Source organism: Grus americana, chromosome 1, assembly GCF_028858705.1.
Source record: "Grus americana isolate bGruAme1 chromosome 1, bGruAme1.mat, whole genome shotgun sequence".
Lineage (NCBI taxonomy): Eukaryota > Metazoa > Chordata > Aves > Gruiformes > Gruidae > Grus > Grus americana.
This window is the reverse complement of record NC_072852.1, coordinates 94815773-94833942: the sequence shown is the minus strand read 5'-3', so window position 1 is coordinate 94833942 and position 18170 is coordinate 94815773. Positions and strand designations below refer to the sequence as shown.

The following is an 18170-nucleotide window of genomic DNA, read 5'->3' as shown; positions in this document are numbered from 1 at the left end:
TAGAGACCGAGTGCTCCCCTTTACTCAACATGGAACATGGCTGCCTCACGTATGTATTTTACGATCTTGGGCATTTAAAAAGCATGTTTGTAGAATTGTAGATTTGTGTTATGTAGAGGCAGTACTTCCCATCTCCACAAGCTAAAAGGAGATGACAGCAGAAGGGGCAAAGGTAAAACAAAACGGGTAACCCCAGGCGATCAATCCCTGACACATTCACTTTCAGGAAACGTGCAGAGAGATAAAGGATGGGAAGTGCATAACCACCATAAAACACAGAACCAGCGCTGCTCGCAGCAGTCACAAACCTTCCTTCAACAAACCCTTCAACTTGCCCCTTGGAGCAATAAAGGGCACACCTCACCTATATGAACTTTTGTTTTTTTTAAAACCCCCACACCTTGCAGGGGTCCAGGTGCAAAGAACAGCTTTCTCCTGAGTTCACACGAAACTCATTTTGTGCAGAGCACAACAGTAAGCAGTGAAGCAGTATCATCCCTTCAAGGTGAAAGTGCAGGCTAAAAACCCAGTGTTTCCCATGGTTCAGAGAGATACAGTGTATTTTTCAAGTTTCAAACCAAAAATATCTGAAAGCACTAAAGACACCCAAAAGAACAAGTTCCACTATCACCCCCCTCCTTCCCACAAAGGGGAAAACTTTCAGTCACTCAGTAGACTATGCCTATACTGAAAAAAGGTTATTTGACAGTATCAAAGGTTTTGAAATTACAGCCAAAATGCAGTTGGAAGGAAAAGCTACAAACACTGCTGAGACCCACGTGTAAGGCCTAACAGGAACTAAACTGAAAGAACAGCAAGTAATCTTTACTTAAAACTGGAGAAGGCAGTGTAAATAAAATAGCAATTCCACAGTTAAGAGTATTTTTGGTGGGTAATACCTTAAAGTTCTGATCTAGATGATAATTTGTACAGAATATAAAAGAACATGTGAGACAACTGAAGAGCTATCAGCGAGCACAGAAGCACTGACCCTGGCTATAAAACACAAAGGTAAGAGCTTCCATTTGGCAGGAAAGCTTATTCTGAGTGTTTCTTTCCTGATACAGACCTCGTTTCTATCACCAAAATAAATTAAAAAAAAAAAATTAAAACCCCAGCAACATAGCAACTGTCATCTTATATTCAAGAATTTACACAGCAGTGCATGCAAAATAAAACAAGAGCCTGCAAACCTCTGGCAAATAACTAAAAAAAATTCCTTGAAGATGAAAAGGACAGGAAGTAGCATACTATTTTTTCTTTTCAAAAAACTGTCATTCCAGTACTATAAATGGAATTTCTGCTTAGCAATACAAGTTTTGTAACAGACACGCTAACTACAGATACGTACACTATGAGGCAAAACTAGCCTTTAAAGCATGGGTAGTGATACATAAAACACCACTGAAAATAGTTTGGACTGAACCTTGTAAAATAGGGAGTCTGTTGATAACTTTCATGTTGTCTTAAAAAATAAAAAATAATGAACTTCTTAATGACTTAGCTTATACATTTCCACACAGAAGAGATTTAAGAACTGACTTACTGTAGCTTTACTTACTGTAGATCTAAAAGGTCTGTATTTTTTGTCGTCAAAGAAGCATACACATTACTTGCTTTCCATATTTAATACCCAAGTACACCTGTTTAACAACTGAGTGTACTTTTCACAATTCCCCTTCCCTCCCACCCCCAATGACTAGGAGAAATGCATTGTATCATTTTGTCGACATTTTCGTAATATAAAAATATGATGCTGAGAAGTCTGGAATTTATGCAGAGACCCCTTCTCTTAAATTTGAACCATTTGTTAACTCATTTTGATCTTTCTATGAATGCTTACTATGACTCACCCAAAAGTATTTCATTGAAATCACTCCGAGTCTAAGATCCAAAATACTTACATTAAGATGTCACTGATAGTAGCTATGATCGATAATCAGCTTCTTCCACTCCAAAGACCAAATTCACTTCCATTTACAAAATACCTTTAGGAAAAACTGTTAATTGATTCCGAGAATTCACACAGTATGCAACTAAATGCTTTCTGAAAGAACAAGTTATGTTCAAATTGTACTGGTTTATTTACAACTGTAGTTTATAAACAGTAACACAAACATCTTTACATGAAAAAAATCTCATTGCTGAAGTAGGCACAGAGTCAGAGACTCTTCAGGATATTTTCAGAAGGGAGTAGGAAGAGGAAAATGTAATACAACAGCTGCTGGGCAAAACTATAAATACATGAGCATTGGCCCAAGTGCAATTTCATGCAAATATCTTCAACAGTTCAAGTTCTATTGGTGTTTACTCAGATACTAAGAAAAAAAAAAAAGGAATTAGATCCAGAATTAAGGTGCCCTAGCTTGATTCCTAGTAACATAACTTAGAATAACTGTTTTTTATAAAGGTCAGTTTAATTTCTTTTACCTCCTGATGATGTACCAATTCACCGAGTCTGAATCAAATACTCAGAAGACTCCACGCAGCAAAGCTAATCCCTGTTATCTTTATTTCACAGTTTTTGGTAATTTCCACATCAGTCTACAAAGACGCTGTGCCTTGGCCACAAGGACATTCCTGTACTGGGTTTTTTAACAAGAGAACCGTTCTTGGAACAAGTGGAAAGCTGCTGATAAGCAATCACATAGTTGCCATCTCTCAAACATTAACTAATTTAGAAGATGTTAATTAAAAGAATATAAACAAATGCTTGAATCAATGAAGGCAACAAGTAATGAATACATTTATCACAGGCATATAGCACTTGAATCTTTTCACTTTATTTGTGTGCGTTAATTTTCTTGCTGAACACACCTTTGATCAGCACATGCTCGCTTCTGTGCTGAACTGAAGGGTTTTAAAGGTCTAATTATCTTAGGCATTTTGGTTTTGAGGAGCAAGGTAACTTGTTTTCAACCATCATATTCTGTCATGAAGCATTAACTTCAATTTCAATGGCACACACTCATCTTTACAAGAGAAACAGCCTCAACCTATGAAATGTAGTATTTTGCATAATTAAAAAAATCACAACCCTGTAGTAAAAGCTTATTGTGCACAGTTCATTTTGGCATTTAAAAATACCCTTACCACCACTTCCAATTATTTAGCCTACTAGCAGGTAAGACTTTTTAAAAAAAGTTAATTTTACAAACTGCTTGCATTTTTTCCATTTATCTGTGGCCCAAGCTGGACTTAACCATTTTTAATGAAAAGGAATCAGTATTTCTAAGATTTTTATCTGCTCTGCTCATAAACATAAGTTTTTAATCAGTCCTTGATACTACCGAGTAGGCAAAACCAAATTTATAGACTGTAGGCAATGGAGACACTTGACTTTCAAGGGACAGTAATTTAAAAACCATTCTATTTTCAACTGCTGCTCCATATTTGGCAGTGCTTCATTCCTTTAACACACTGAATGCGAACCCAGCTGCATCTTCTCTTGCAAAGATGCAGATCACTCACATTAAGGCTGCATTAAAAATGAAACAAACTGACCTTTACAATAAACATTTCTTCAAAACAAAATATAATAAAAAAATTAAAAATCCTGTTCAGAAATTGATAATAATTTACCCTATCTTAAGCCTGCTACTCAGGCACTCCCATCAGCAAACAAACAAAAAAAATCTCTTAAGTTAGTATTCAGTTGGGAAACAGTCAGCTTGTGTCCACATACAGTATCTTGGTTGCTTCTTCTTTATAAACCGTTCTCTACAAAGTCTTTACTTATTAACTCTCCAAGGCATCCAATACTTTCATGATCTGTTGTTTTATGGCTTTGGTAGCATCACCTGCATTTGGAATCAAATACCTTAAAAAAAGATTAGAAAAAGCCATCATTAATTCACTATAAAATTTTTGAGTATCAATTCCATAATTCTTGTTTTGACTTTTCCTCTGGCACAAACTAGGAGGAAGGAGGAGGGAAATATATTAAAATGAAAAATTACTGAGAAAATAACATTTATTTCCTGTTTATACTATGAAACACTTTCCGTTTGCGAACTTAGAACTGTTGAGGAGTACTTCACAGACCATCCTGGAAAGGAAAAGTTCTTCATTAATTAACAATCGTATAGATCGGCAGTTCAAGATCTCTACAGATAGCACTGTCCGACTGAAGCATGGCAGTCAGTTGTTTTCTTTAAAAATTCCTATAGATAGCTCTAGATTATTTATTTACAATCCCTTCTCTTCTGGATTTGCTCCAGTTAACAAGGTGGTGATGAAGTAATTTAACAAGCAGTAAAGTTCTCTGCAACATTTTAATTTATCTTTGTCTGACCTACTACCAAACTAATTTCATGCCAAGCAGCCAACAAGCATAGAACAACTTCCCTAGTTAGCTAGTAAACTCATCTCCCACTTCTTGTGAAGACAGAGCACCCACTGTACACAGTTCTCCAAGGGAGAGGATGAGAAAATGTCCAACTGATGTCAGCAACTTTGTTGCCACCGGCTATACCAGTGGAAGAGAGCCCAACACAACCCATCCCTCTGACCTCCCCCTGTCTTAAGCATGCAAATGCTGAGCGTGGCAATACCTAAATTTCAGGAACAAGGTTTCAGGGGCTCAGAGTTTAGAGGTTAGGCTTCTGGACTCCTTGTACAATGCATAGGAAGAGTTAGATGTCTCAGGAAAAGATACCACAGAAGAAAGACCACTCTCTCAAATCCTACTCTTGACAAATCCATACTTTAGGCTGTAGAAGGTTGTCCACTTCATTTTCGTTTAAAACATATTACAAAGAAAACACTTGCACCCACCCCATCCCCAATAACTGTCATTGCAGACCATGGAGCTCCTCTCTGCTGGGTCTTGTAAATTCTCCTCATTCTGCTGGCAGATCTTTTTTCTAGTTCACATCTGAATTATCTATTCCTAAATAAAAAGTATTACTTTTGAACTAAATTCTGTGAATTATAGCATGCCCCTGATTTCTAGTTGACAACATTCTGTAATATATTATTACTACTTACATCTCTGCTACCGAGATGGCTTACCTTTCAACTGCCAAAATTTCTATGCCTGAAGTATTGCTATTTCCATATTTAAAGGTGATCAGTTCTGGGTGTTTCTTCTTAGATGTGATTTTGACTACAGAGTTGAGTGCTTGTCGAGACTGTATGTAAGCCAGTCCCTTTCGCGATGGGATCTCTCTCAAACAGTACATATGAGTTGCTGTTACTAGGAGATGACTTGAAGGAAAAGAAAAATATGTATCATAGTCATTTTTGAAAAGAAGCATGGCATCTTCAACAGCATACAAAAACAGAGCAAGAGGTTAACAACATCACCTCAACACAACAGCTGAGTGCTGTCACAACCACTAGTAACATATCAGGCCACGCACAGAGAAGGGAAAATGCCTCCAGCCTCTCTCTTTCATCCTTCAATCATACCCTAACCCCATCCCTCCATCTACAGAGCAGCAACTCTACACTTGGAGCATCAGACCTAAGTTAAAAGGATGTGCTGGCAGCCCATGATTGTCAATCATTGTACAAGCACTAACATGGAGACGCTGACCTGCCAGCTCAGTTCAAGACCCACTTTTGCCTTCTTCATGGAAGGAATGAATGTTTAACTAGTGGTGGGAACACACTAGTGAGTTCCAACTCGGTTTGAGAAATCATACTATGATAGATTACTAATCATACACTACATAAAATAAATTCCATAGAAAAATTAATAATAAAAGACAAGAACAGACCATGATGCAAGAGAAAGCCCTATGCAATTTTCTGTTAACCAGATTGAACAGGATTTGTACTCTTTGGGGAAGCCAAAATACAGCAAGCATCATGTTCTGCTCTTGCAGGATCAACAAGGTCGCTGAATCTTAGGGACAAGATGGGTGTGTAGCACAAGGCACAGAGACGAGTAGACAAAAAAAAACCAGAGCCACAGGTACTTGGGTCTACCTGGTCTTGAAAAATAAGCCTATATATACTGAGAATATTTTTCTTAGTGTCTTGTTCTGCAAAGTAAAACTTCATACTAGGTTTTGTACATAATTATCATTCTCTAACGCTGCAATATAAGAATGCAAATATAGCAGTAACATTTTGTTCTAGATTGTTTTGCACCTTCATTTCCTAGTTTAATATCAAGAATAACTTAATTTCCTTTTTTTTTTTTTTTTTTTTAAAGTGTGTATCAAGACAGAGATTTTCATTAAGCTTAGGACTAATGCCAGTACCTGGGAAACATATGTCCATTTTCTTTTACTTCATTACAGGGGAAGTTATACTTCACATCAGGTTTATTTATCCATGTTTGGATGTTGACAACCTCTTTTCGATCATCATCTGACATCGAGGAGCTATCAATTTCATCTGTTTTGAAGGGAGGGGGTAAAAAACAAAAGAAAAGTTTTTCACACGTCAGACAACTTTTCAACTCACTTAAACCCATAGTGTCTACACTGGTTCAAACCAAAGGCCACCTAGCCATAAACAACTGTTCAGAGGGAAGAAAGAAAAAGGCGTGCATATCTGATATTCTTTTATTTCTCTCTCAGCAGACAACTATTTTCAGCTCAGGATATTTATTAGGCTGGTCTGATTTGTCCATTCAGTAAAGTTTAATAGATCTCATTTACATGGACTCGTCCAGACTTTCCTTGAAGCCATGTAAGCTTTTTGCATCTACAACACCAGTATCTTAGTGCTTGGCAAGGAATACCAAAAACATTTCAACTACATGTCAGGAAAGCCTCCTCTTGTGGCTTCTAGTTTCTTGCACAAGAAATAAACATCTGTTGATCCCTTTCCAGGCCAGGCATTATTTTTCCTCCCTTAAATTGCCTATTTAACATAAGAAAAGTTCTAATATTCAGTTACGCCTGTTGTGAAAGCCATTTCGTATCTTTCCTCAACCTTCTTATCACTCTCTGAATCTTCTCCTGTTCAAACATTGTTTCTGAGGTAGAGGATCAAGACACACAATATTCCATGTGTGGGTGAACCACGGATTAATACAGTGACATAATGACCTCTGTTTTATTCTCTGCTCCTTTCCTTATAATTCCTAGCATTTGATTTGCTCTTCTGACTGCTAATGAGCACTTACTTATTATAAACCTACTGCTCCTGGACACAGGCAAATCAGCCTACCATTTCATATCTGAAACTAGAACTGTTTTTTTTTTTTTCTTCCATGTTTCTCACCTCACATTAATTCATACTGAATTTCATGTGCCACTAACTAGCAAAAGAATCCTTCAATTCTTCAGTCTGTCCTTACTACCTTGAATCATTAGCAAAAATTGTCTTTGGGTTCACCTCCTTTTCTAAGGACATTTAAGAACATACTCAAAACTAAAGTTTTCAGCACAGACCTCTGTGAAACACCCAAAACTCCTGCAAGTGTTAGCTCTTAGTTGCAAAATACTGTTTTAATGTCTAAATACGATGATTATGCTTACATAGTAATTTTGGTGCTACATGAGAAGAATTTAAGTAATCTAGTTATCTAAAACAATGAACTATATTAAATCCATAGAAATTACTCCCAGAAGTAACTTTGAAGGACATGTCTTTAAAGTGTCTTTTTCAAAGCCAGTTTTCCATACTTTGTTAAACTATTTATTTCAAAGCAATTCAGAATTGTAGCCACACTTCTGAAAAGGTTTTCACTGAAAAATTACATTATCAAACTGAAAGGAATGGAACAAAATCCATCCTCATTTCACAGAATCACAGGGTGGTTGAAGATGGAAGGGACCTCAGGAGGTCATCTGGTTCACCTCTTCTACTCAAGCGGGGCCACCTAGAGCAGGTCACAATTATTATAGCTGATTGCAATTATTTAGTACAAAAAACATGCTAAAACTTCATAAAAACAATTATACAGAAACCAGTTCACTTTTTGCATTCTTTTGCACCAAAATAACATATATTTCACTTCATATGTGTGGCTTTGTGTATTCAAATAATTGCAGTGATTCTGCTTACTTACTAAGTCTTTTAAAACAATGCTTTTTAAAAGCAAACGTAAATAGAAATTAGCAGACAACCATTACTGAAAATACAGTTCTAGATAATTTGTCTTTGAGGATCTGGTTTTCTGAAACCACACAGACTTTGCTAAACACTACGGATGCTCAAAGAACTGTGCAAACTTAAATTATATGGCATTTGAAGTATTGTTTTGTTAGTGATGAAGCTTCTGCCTGATAGTTTCATCTTCAGATCCTATGAATCTCTTTCATTAAGCTTCCTAAATTACTTCTTTTGCAGGTCAAAGATTCTTAGTCTAGGTATTTGTTTCTCACATAGAAGCCGAGTATGCCTTTTGGTCACAGAACAGTTACTTGTGAGATGATGGTGGTTGGGAGCCAGCTAAGTGTACCAGAACAAAACCAGGATAGCAATAGGTCTGCACCATTCTAACGTTAGCACTGGTCTCAAAAAAGCCCCCCCAAAAAAATCTTTGTGAAATGTGTGGCATTCCAGTTTTGCCTGTAATTTTTCAACTATATAAAAAAATTAAATAAAAATTGCACTTTTTTCTGCAGCATTCTGCATGCACATCCAGAGATGAATCAATTATTAATAGATTCAATGCTAAAAAGCAAAGTCCAAAGCACTGAAGAGGTGTGCACATTAGCCATCTTAAGCCTAGCTCCAATGATATTTTCAGAAATCCAGATCATTACACTAACTGCCAACACTAGAGATTCAACCTGAGATAAATCAGTTTACATTTTGCTTACTGTTGTAATAGAGGTACAATTGCAGGTTTACATGTACAAGACCAGTGTAGAAAAGTAGATCTTTACTACAGAAATAATAAGTAAACACAAACGATCCTCTAAACCCATCTATTTCCATTTCTTCCTGTTGGCTATTTGGTGCCTACCACAAAATCTTTTTCATTTTGTCTGCTACTATGTAGCAGAGACGTGCTGGATGCACTGCAGCATGCTCGAAGCCTAGAGGAGAACGGCCAGGGGCTCCGGATGCAACAGGTACCAACAGGGTAACACTGTGAAGATACGTCAAAAGAATCCCAGCCACCCCAGCCAGTAAGTCAGCCTCATTGGGGGCACAACTGAAATGCCTCTATGTGAACACACGGAGCGTGGGGAATAAACAAGAGGAGCTGGAGACGTGTGTGTGCCTGCAAGGCTATGACCTTATTGGCATTACAGAGACGTGGTGGGATAGCTCCTGTGACTGGAGTGTTGGGATGGAAGGGTACAGGCTCTTTAGGAAGGACAGGCAGGGCAGGCAAGGAGGGGGCGTCACCCTCTATGTCAGTGACCAGCTGGAGTGCATGGATCTCCACCTGGGGATGGATGAGGAGCCCACTGAGAGCCTGTGAGTCAGGATTAAAGGGAGTGCTGGGGCAAGGGACATCATAGTGGGGGTCTGCTACAGGCCACCTGACCAGGGAGACCGAGCAGATGAAGCCTCTATAGGCAGATAGGGGCAGCCTCACGCTCACAATCCCTGGTCCTTATGGGGGACTTCGACCACCCTGACATCTGCTGGAGGGACAACACAGCTGAGCACAAGCAATCCAGGAAGTTCCTGGAACATGTCGATGACAACTTTCTCCTCCAAGTGATAGAGAAGCCCATGAGGAGAGGTGCCATGCTGGACCTTATTCTCACCAATAAGGAGGGCCTGGTAGGGGACGTCAAGCTCAAGGGCGGCCTTGGCTGCAGTGACCATGAAATGGTGGAATTCAGGATCCTCAGGGCAGCAAGGAGAGCACACAGCAAGCTCACTACCCTGGACTTCAGCAGAGCAGACTTTGGCCTCTTCGGGGATCTGCTTGGTGGAATACCATGGGACAAAGCCCTGGAAGGAAGAGGGGCCCAAGACAGCTGGCTAATATTCAAGGGTCACCTCCTCCAAGCTCAGGAGCGATGCATCCCAGTGAAGAGGAAGTCAAGCAAAACCACCAAGAGGCCCCTGTGGATGAACAAGGAGCTCCTGGGCAAAGTCAAACAAAAAAAGGAAGCCTACAGAGGGTGGAAGCAAGGGCAGGTAGCCTGGGAAGAATACAGAGAAACTGTCCGAGCAGCCAGGGTTCAGGTTAGGAAAGCCAAAGGCCTGATAGAGATTAGTCTGGCCAGGGATGTCAAGGACAACAAGAAAAGCTTCTATAGGTATGTTAGTGATAAAAGGAGGACAAGGGAAAATGTGGGTCCCCTCCGGAATGAAACGGGTGACCTGGTTACCCAGGATATGGAGAAGGCTGAGGTACTCGATGACTTCTTTGCCTCAGTCTTCACTGGCAAATGCTTGAGCCACAGTGCCCAGGTTGCAGAAGGCAGGGATGGGGAGAATGCAGAACCACCCACTGCAGGAGAAGATCAGGTTTGAGAATATCTAAGGAACCTGAAGGTGCACAAGTCCATGGGACCTGATGAGTTGCATCCGCAGGTCTTGAGGGAACTGGCGGATGAAGTGGCCAGGCCACTCGCCATCATATCTGAGAAGTCCTGGCAATCCGGCGAAGTTCCCGCTGAGTGGAAGAGGGGGAACATAACCCCCATTTTTAAGAAGGGTAAAAAGGAAGACCCAGGGAACTACTAGGCCGGTCAGTCTCTGTGCCTGGCAAGATTATGGAGCAGACCCTCATGAAGACTATGCTCAGGCACACGGAAGATAAGGAGGTGATTGGTGACAGCCAACACAGCTTCACTAAGGGCAAATCGTGCCTGACAAACTTGGTGGCATTCTATGATGGGGTTACAGCGTCGGTGGACAAGGGAAGGGCAACTGACGTCATCTACCTGGACTTGTGCAAGGCATTTGACACTGTCCCGCATGACATCCTTGTGTCTAAATTGGAGAGACATGGATTCGATGGATGGACCACTCGGTGGATAAGGAATTGGCTGGATGGTTGCGCTCAGAGAGTTGTGATCAACGGCTCAACGTCCAAGTGGAGAACGGTGACGAGTGGTGTTCCTCAGGGGTTGGTACTGGGACCGGCACTGTTTAACATCTTTGTGAGCGACATGGACAACGGGATCGAGCGCACCCTCAGCAAGTTTGCCGACGACACCAAGCTGTGTGGTGTGGTCAACACACTGGAGGGAAGGGATGCCATCCACAGGGACCTTGACAGGCTGGAGAGGTGGGCCCGTGCAAACCGCATGGAGTTCAACAAGGCCAAGTGCAAGGTCCCGCACGTGGGTCAGCGCAACCCCAAGCACAACTATAGGCTGGGTGGAGAATGGATTGAGAGCAGCCCTGAGGAGAAGAAAGACTTGGGGGTGTTGGTTGATGAGAAGCTCAACATGAGCCGGCAGTGTGCACTTGCAGCCCAGAAAGCCAACCGTGTCCTGGGCTGCATCAAAAGAAGCGTGTGACCAGCAGGTCGAGGGAGGTGATCCTGCCCCTCTACTCCGCTCTTGTGAGACCCCACCTGGAGTACTGCGTCCAGCTCTGGGGGCCCCAGTACAGGAGAGACATGGAGCTGTTGGAGCGAGTCCAGAGGAGGGCCACGAAGCTGATCAGAGGGCTGGAGCACCTCTCCTGTGAGGACAGGCTGAGAGAGTTGGGGTTGTTCAGCCTGGAGAAAAGAAGGCTCCAGGGAGACCTAATTGCGGCTTCCCAGTACCTGAAGGGGGCCTACAGGAAAGCTGGTGAGGGACTGTTTATGAGGGAGTGTAGTGACAGGACAAGGGGGAATGGGTTTAAGCTGAAGGAGGGTCGATTTAGATTAGATGTTAGAAAGAAATTCTTTACTGTGAGGGTGGTGAGGTGCTGGAACAGGTTGCCCAGAGAGCTTGTGGATGCCCCATCCCTGGAAGTATTTAAGACCAGGTTGGATGGGGCTTTGGGTGACCTGGTCTAGTGGAGGGTGTCCCTGCCCATGGCAGGGGGGTTGGAACTAGATGATCTTTGAGGTCCCTTCCAACCCAAACCATTCTATGATTCTATGTATTTGAAGAGGGTGTTTCTTTCTTGGTTGGTCCTAGGCACCACCATAGCAAACACGATCAATGAGAATAGTTAGAAAAACATCACGTTGTAAGACAAAGATGTAAAATACACTCTTATGATTTAGCCGAACTTAATAATTTTATCTAAATAAGCTAATCAAGGTAAGAGGAAAATCTACTATACCAGTATCGTATTCTTCTTCATCTCCAATGCTGAATACTGGTTTCACACCACGGTAGGGTTTTCCTACTCTGTCACTGCTGCTGACGTGTCTGTTGGTAATGAAAAGGGCAGGAGAGAACATGGGATGGGAGAAGAAAACTGATGGTGTGACATATTGTAGGAGTCATACCTACAATAACGTATTAGCAAAATGTAAACACAACTGTGCAACTGAGAAGGACAAGAGAATTTCATGAAGCTGCCTGCAAGGAAGCTGTGAGTGACCCATCAAGCAATTTGGTTAGTGAAAGCATGTATTCCAGTTACTTGGCAAGGCTGGCTGTTGTTACAAATTAGGTGAAAAGAAATACTTTGTTTTAAAAAGAACTTCTGGTCACCTTCTCAAATAACAAAATACATTAGAGACCTGAAAACTGACAACATGCTCTGAAGTTTCTAGTATGAAACTGAAATATTTCTGGACAGTCAGGGCAGCTTTACAGGGATGCCAAATAGGGATGGGCTTAAAAATGAAGATTATTAACTAACATGTCTGGAAGCTCATTTTTTCTGGTTAATTCCTCAAAAGATAACAAAATACCTTAAGCACTTGAAAGTGGGGTTACTATAAACCATCCACTGCAGTGTTAACTCTACACTTCCTGTCCATTACTTTGTCCAGCATGAGCCAAATCCTGAAATCTTCGGTTGAGCAATTCCTACTGCTAAAAATCCAGCATCACTAGGATTTCTACATAGATATTGATCTTAAAAAAAAAATCACCTTTAAATCTATTTCTATAGATCATATCAAGTGACACAAACACAACTGAGTCTTAATGTTTGACAGTAACAGTTGCAAATCCTGAGATATTTTAACGCTCCAGCTCAGAGTGCCACGATTACATGGTCATAGCTGTCGTATTAAAAGTTCTAGCCCTGAATTGCTGAGAATACCTGAAAATATGAGAAAACCTGAAGGTTCAGAAAGCCACAAAATAGGTAATTACTGAACAAAATAAACAGTTCATGATTTTAGCCTTTAGAACTGGCAACATGTAGCAGTTTAAAAAAAAAACAAAAAAAACCAAACCAAAACATGCCTGTCCCTTTCCCTCATTTTGATTTCGAAAACCTCCGTCCCCATAATGTGTATTCATATTTCCTATAAAACAGGAACAAGGGCTTATAGTTTAAGTACATTCACAAACTCCAGTTTACATGCTACTGTAGCACCAAGTTGGAGAGGCAACCTCTTTAGTAATATATAAATGAATGCTAGTACTTATATATAACCTGAAAGCATATTTGAAAGTTAAAAAACAAACCTACATTTTCTATGGCTAAAATTTACTAGTGTAGACAAAACAAGAAAATGTTTAATAGGGAAAAAACCAAACCACCACCACCACCAAAAAACCAGAAATGCATTCTACAATGAAACAAAAAATAACCATACAAAAACATGCTCATTAGTGTTTAAGACAATAAGCATCAATGACACTGACAATTCAAGAGGGCAGTGCTTCTGTACAGAAGCTTTTGTAAATATGCTTTAGTAATACATAACCAATCGAGTAATAGGCAGCACATTAAAATAGTGTCAAATTGAATTACACAGAGGATTTAAGAGAAGATCTCACTGGCATTTAAAGATCAAAGTCAAGACAAGAAAAAAGTAAAAAGCTACTTTATAAAAACCTGGTAACATCTTAAACTAGAAATGGATTTCTTTTAACCTGTTTGCATGGAAGGCCATCATTACATTGCTACAAATTGAACACAATTCCCTTTAATGGCAAACCTGCAAAACGAAATATATTGGCAATAAACACAAAGTGGACCTAACTGAATGGATGGGAAAAGAATGCCATTGCAGGTTTTTAAGAGAACAGTCTAGTGATCCATAGTGTGAGCAAATTTATCATCTTCCCAATGAAAGAAGATAAGCAATGTGAGTGAAAGGAGCCAGTAAAATAACTGAAGTATAATCTCAATATATCAGAACTTCTTGGTTACAAATACAGATTCAAGTGTCTTTCAGTTACTAAAGTCAGTCACCAAGTGTTTTAAGTTGGAATTTTAACACTTTCTTACCATATTCTAAAAACTGGTCAACAAAATGTGGGGAGAAATCCCCATGCTCTTTAGGGCTTCTAAAGTAACAAAATATATTATGTTCTATTGGGATATTTCCACTTTTTTTTTTCCCCTCAAAAGAATACTGGTTAACATGACTACTGGTTTTGCTCACACAACACCATTCTGTAATGCTTATGGGTAAATCCTATTTCAAATTATGTGCAAACTACTTGAAAAATTGGTCCAAAATCCTTGGAAACCCAAACAGTGTTTTAAATATTCATTAATTCTTCCAGCACCAATATTCATGCTTTTCAGTCTACGAGGGTCAAAAGCTGTAACATAGAGTTCCTAAAGTATAACCAAAGTTCCAAACTCATTACACATGAGCTGTCCTTCATTTATCGTAAGTAATTTTATATAAACTCAATTTACAATTTGTATTTCTGAAATAATTATAAGGCAATAAATCTGAAACAAATGTGAAGGGACTCCACATTTGTGTGAAACGCAGTAGTTATGGGAACAAGATGAGGGAGAGTTGCAAAGCATATTTACTTATTAACTCAGCATTTTTCTTTTCCCAGTAATGAGCACCTCTGTTTCTATCACCATGTTCTATCACCATGTGATGAGAAGCATAAAAATTCCAGATTTCCCGACAGAATTTCCATATGGGTTCCCTGTTATATCTGAGCTCTGATGATGCTTTATGAATAGTTTATAAGAAGTCCTTTTCATAGTTGTAGTCTCTCTTGTTAAAAGCTTAAGCCATAATTTGTTCAGTAATTGCTCCTGGTGTCTTTCACTAGTGCAAGTCACTAATAAAAGGTATATAGGAAATGACAAGTAAAAAAAAAATTCCATCAAAAGCAATAGCAAGGAACAGAAATAACACAGCAGAAACTAAGAGAAGAAAGCACTGCCAATACATTCTTCTTCTTCCTCTAGTCCCCTGACCAGTACTTGTAAAACCCAATAGCTTTAATATATGCAAAAAACCTAAATTAATATAAAAATGTTAGCAACTTTGTCAGTGTAACCAATGCTTACAAATATTGCGATGCCATGCTAAATACGACAAAGGTGGTTTTAGTCAGACTGCTTAATTATCAAGCTTACCGCTCCAGGCTTGCTCTGTCTGGCCAGGGAATATTGAAAGGTATTCTATAGTATATTGGGGCAGAGGACAGAACAAAAGAATTAAAAAAAAAAAGTTGAAAGGAAAAGTCTAGATAAATAATTGAAATGCTCTATATTGGCAATGTATCTTCTTCAAGGAGGATGCTTATAAATAAAAGCAATGCTTCATGACAGCTAGCCACAAGGGAGGGAAATATTCATAAAAATTCTACTAAAGGATGAATTTTTCATGCTATGCATGGCTTACATATAAGCTTTACATGAATTCTTCACACAACAAAAGCTACTACCAAGTGCTATTTAAGAATTTTTTGCCTCTAATTGTGAAATAATAATATTTAAAAAAAAAATCATTTTCCAACACAAAAAGAAGCAACAATCTGTACCTTTTGATTAGGTACAAGACTACATAAAACTACTGTTTGCTTGGCATGTATTTTATATCCTGCTATCAAACAAACCCTAGCTCTGTAAGACTCCTGAATACCAATGTCTTAGCAATATACAACTCCAAAGGGTGCATTTTAAGGTACTCTAAACCAGGCTATTCAATTAAAGCTTTGACAGATGAAAGCTGCTAGTCTTTCATCTAGTTAACATAAGTATTTGGAGTGATGACCTCCAACTTTGACAATGTCTTTTAACATGTTTGCACATTCTCATTCCCAGCTCTTCTTGAAGATACAAAAAATGAACAAGAGTGGATTCTGGATTTGAAAGGCAGCTTTACATCAGGACTTGAAAAAAATCAAGATCTTCCAAAAAGTTAACCTGAACTTGACAAGATAGGGCAGTAAAAAAACCAAAACAGAACAAAACCAACCGAACAAAAAACCCCCATCCAGAATCCTTGTGTCATTCACCCATTCCATTAGAGTCCGCATGGGGAGGAACTGAAATAAAAGCGAAATCATTCTTGACTTTTAGGCTGAATACAGAAATGACACATTGTAAGTCATCAAGCTAACCATGCAGTGACAAATTCTAGATATACATTCAAAAGAAAAGGCTGCTCACACCGGCCTTGCAATACTGAGGCAGCACAGTAGGCTCACTGCGTCATGATAAAATTGTGAGGAGGGTAGGAGTAGGAAATCTAAATGCTGAAACTGGAAGGTAACTTTTTTCCTAATTAGCACAGTCTTCACATTAACAAAATAGCCACCTGAAATGGGAAGTCATTCCTCACTGCTAACTCATAGTGAGATATAAATGACGCACCTGTCCACTGGCGTAGATGTATTTTCAATAAAACTAATAACTTTTTCTTTCACATTCACAGATTTAGTCTTCAAGGCAACCGTCATTTTATTCACCAGGGACTTTACTCCTTTGCCATCACTTGAACCATTAGGAGAATCACCCTGTAAAAGTAACTCCTCTCAGGATTAATCATATAAAAATAATGTTATTTCATCTCTCATTTGTTAAGAAAGGAAACAGACTACAAAATAGTAATCTACTTTTTGGTACTCAGTACATTAATTACAGCATTAAGTATTCTTTTAGAATTCTATCAAAAGACAGCAACGACATGCGTCTGAGGTAAAGCTGATCCACAAAGCAAGCTTAGCAAACCTCATTACTGAGCAGTCTGCTATGAAAATCTTGAGAGGAAGGAATTCTATTAATGACAAATTGTATCCAAATTAAAAGCCAAATTCTATGTACAACATACCAGCTGTATAACAGATAAAATTTTGAGCTTTCCTATAAAACTGGCATACAGTTTCAGAGTAATTTATTCCCAGATTGAAGAGCCAAGAAAAGAACTGTCCATTACAGATAATTCTGCTGGAGAATGAATACAGCAAGTTCTTCCTCTCAAAAGGATAAAAATATTTAGGTCGCCCCCAACTAGGCAGTGAATATAGTTTCAAATTAAACACACAACTGAAAACAATCATAACTTGCAGTAATGCATTTTACAGAACAGAATAAGGAATATGAAGAAAAAATTCAGTACACCTGGGGCTCCCATCCCACTATACCACTTGAGCTTAAAATTCACTTACGTCAACAGAGGAGTTTATGCTACTTCTTGAGCCTGAGGTACTAGCAATCCAGTGGCCATACCCATTTTCTGGTCCTTCCACATTGATATCTGCTAAGTGCTGCTGGAGGGCTGTTAAAAGGCCATTAAAAAACCATTCAGAACTTCACTGGAATTAGTCTGTTGATGAAAATACTGTATATCCAAGACTAATCAGTAACAATTTTTGCTCCACATGATTTAACAAAACCGATAAACTCAGATACTGCTATAATCATCCCTGGCTTTTCTTTCAATAGTATGAAAGCATTTTAGTAAAGAAAACAGTTAAAATTCAGCAGCAACTAAAAATAAATCACTGCTTTGATCCTAAAGATAGTTGTTATGACACTGCATATACTGACTAGTAATGCCTTTATACTTGTAGCACAGATCTCCCCACTGCTGTAGAGCCTGACTGATTCCAGCAACATAAACTTTAGAACTATGAACTGATGATTTAAGAAAACACAACAACAATTAATAGTAATTATGAAGCAGTATCAGATCTGCAATCTATAGAGGCTAAACATCAAGAACGATAAGTTAGAAGAAAGAGGGAATTTCCCCACTTCCTGTATGAATTTTTCACCATTCAGAAATGCGGGTAAGCCATAACAGTTAACCATGAATGTGCAAGTACAGAGTGTTGACAAGTGAGACCTATTTCCTACTAATTTAGCTGATTTCTAGCCAAAGCCTAATACAAATATTAACAGCGTTAAGATGCCAAGTTTTCTCAAGGCAAAGCTCATTATTAACAAGCTTACCCATAAATCCTCCTTTGGCAATGCTTACATACTCCTTATTTTTCTGCAACAGAAAAGAC

At 39.1% G+C, this 18170-nt stretch overlaps 1 protein-coding gene across 7 annotated transcripts in view; it reads right to left on the bottom strand.

Annotated features, from left to right (window-relative positions):
* Positions 1-18170, bottom strand: part of TBC1D23 (TBC1 domain family member 23) — a 125929-nt gene that overhangs the window by 84879 nt on the left and 22880 nt on the right. For 4 of the 7 annotated variants that reach the window (XM_054828076.1, XM_054828034.1, XM_054828028.1 and 1 more), the window contains 8 exons: positions 18112-18154; positions 17325-17434; positions 16531-16673; positions 15289-15333; positions 12106-12194; positions 6213-6348; positions 5014-5208; positions 2061-3820 (listed from right to left, as the gene is read on the bottom strand). In XM_054828076.1, the coding sequence (XP_054684051.1) occupies positions 3739-3820; positions 5014-5208; positions 6213-6348; positions 12106-12194; positions 15289-15333; positions 16531-16673; positions 17325-17434; positions 18112-18154 (843 nt within the window). In that variant the 3' untranslated portion in view covers positions 2061-3738. Of the gene's footprint in view, positions 1-2060; positions 3821-5013; positions 5209-6212; positions 6349-12105; positions 12195-15288; positions 15334-16530; positions 16674-17324; positions 17435-18111; positions 18155-18170 lie in introns of those variants that run through there. The other 3 variants (XM_054828058.1, XM_054828049.1, XR_008577424.1) reach the window with 2 other exon arrangements.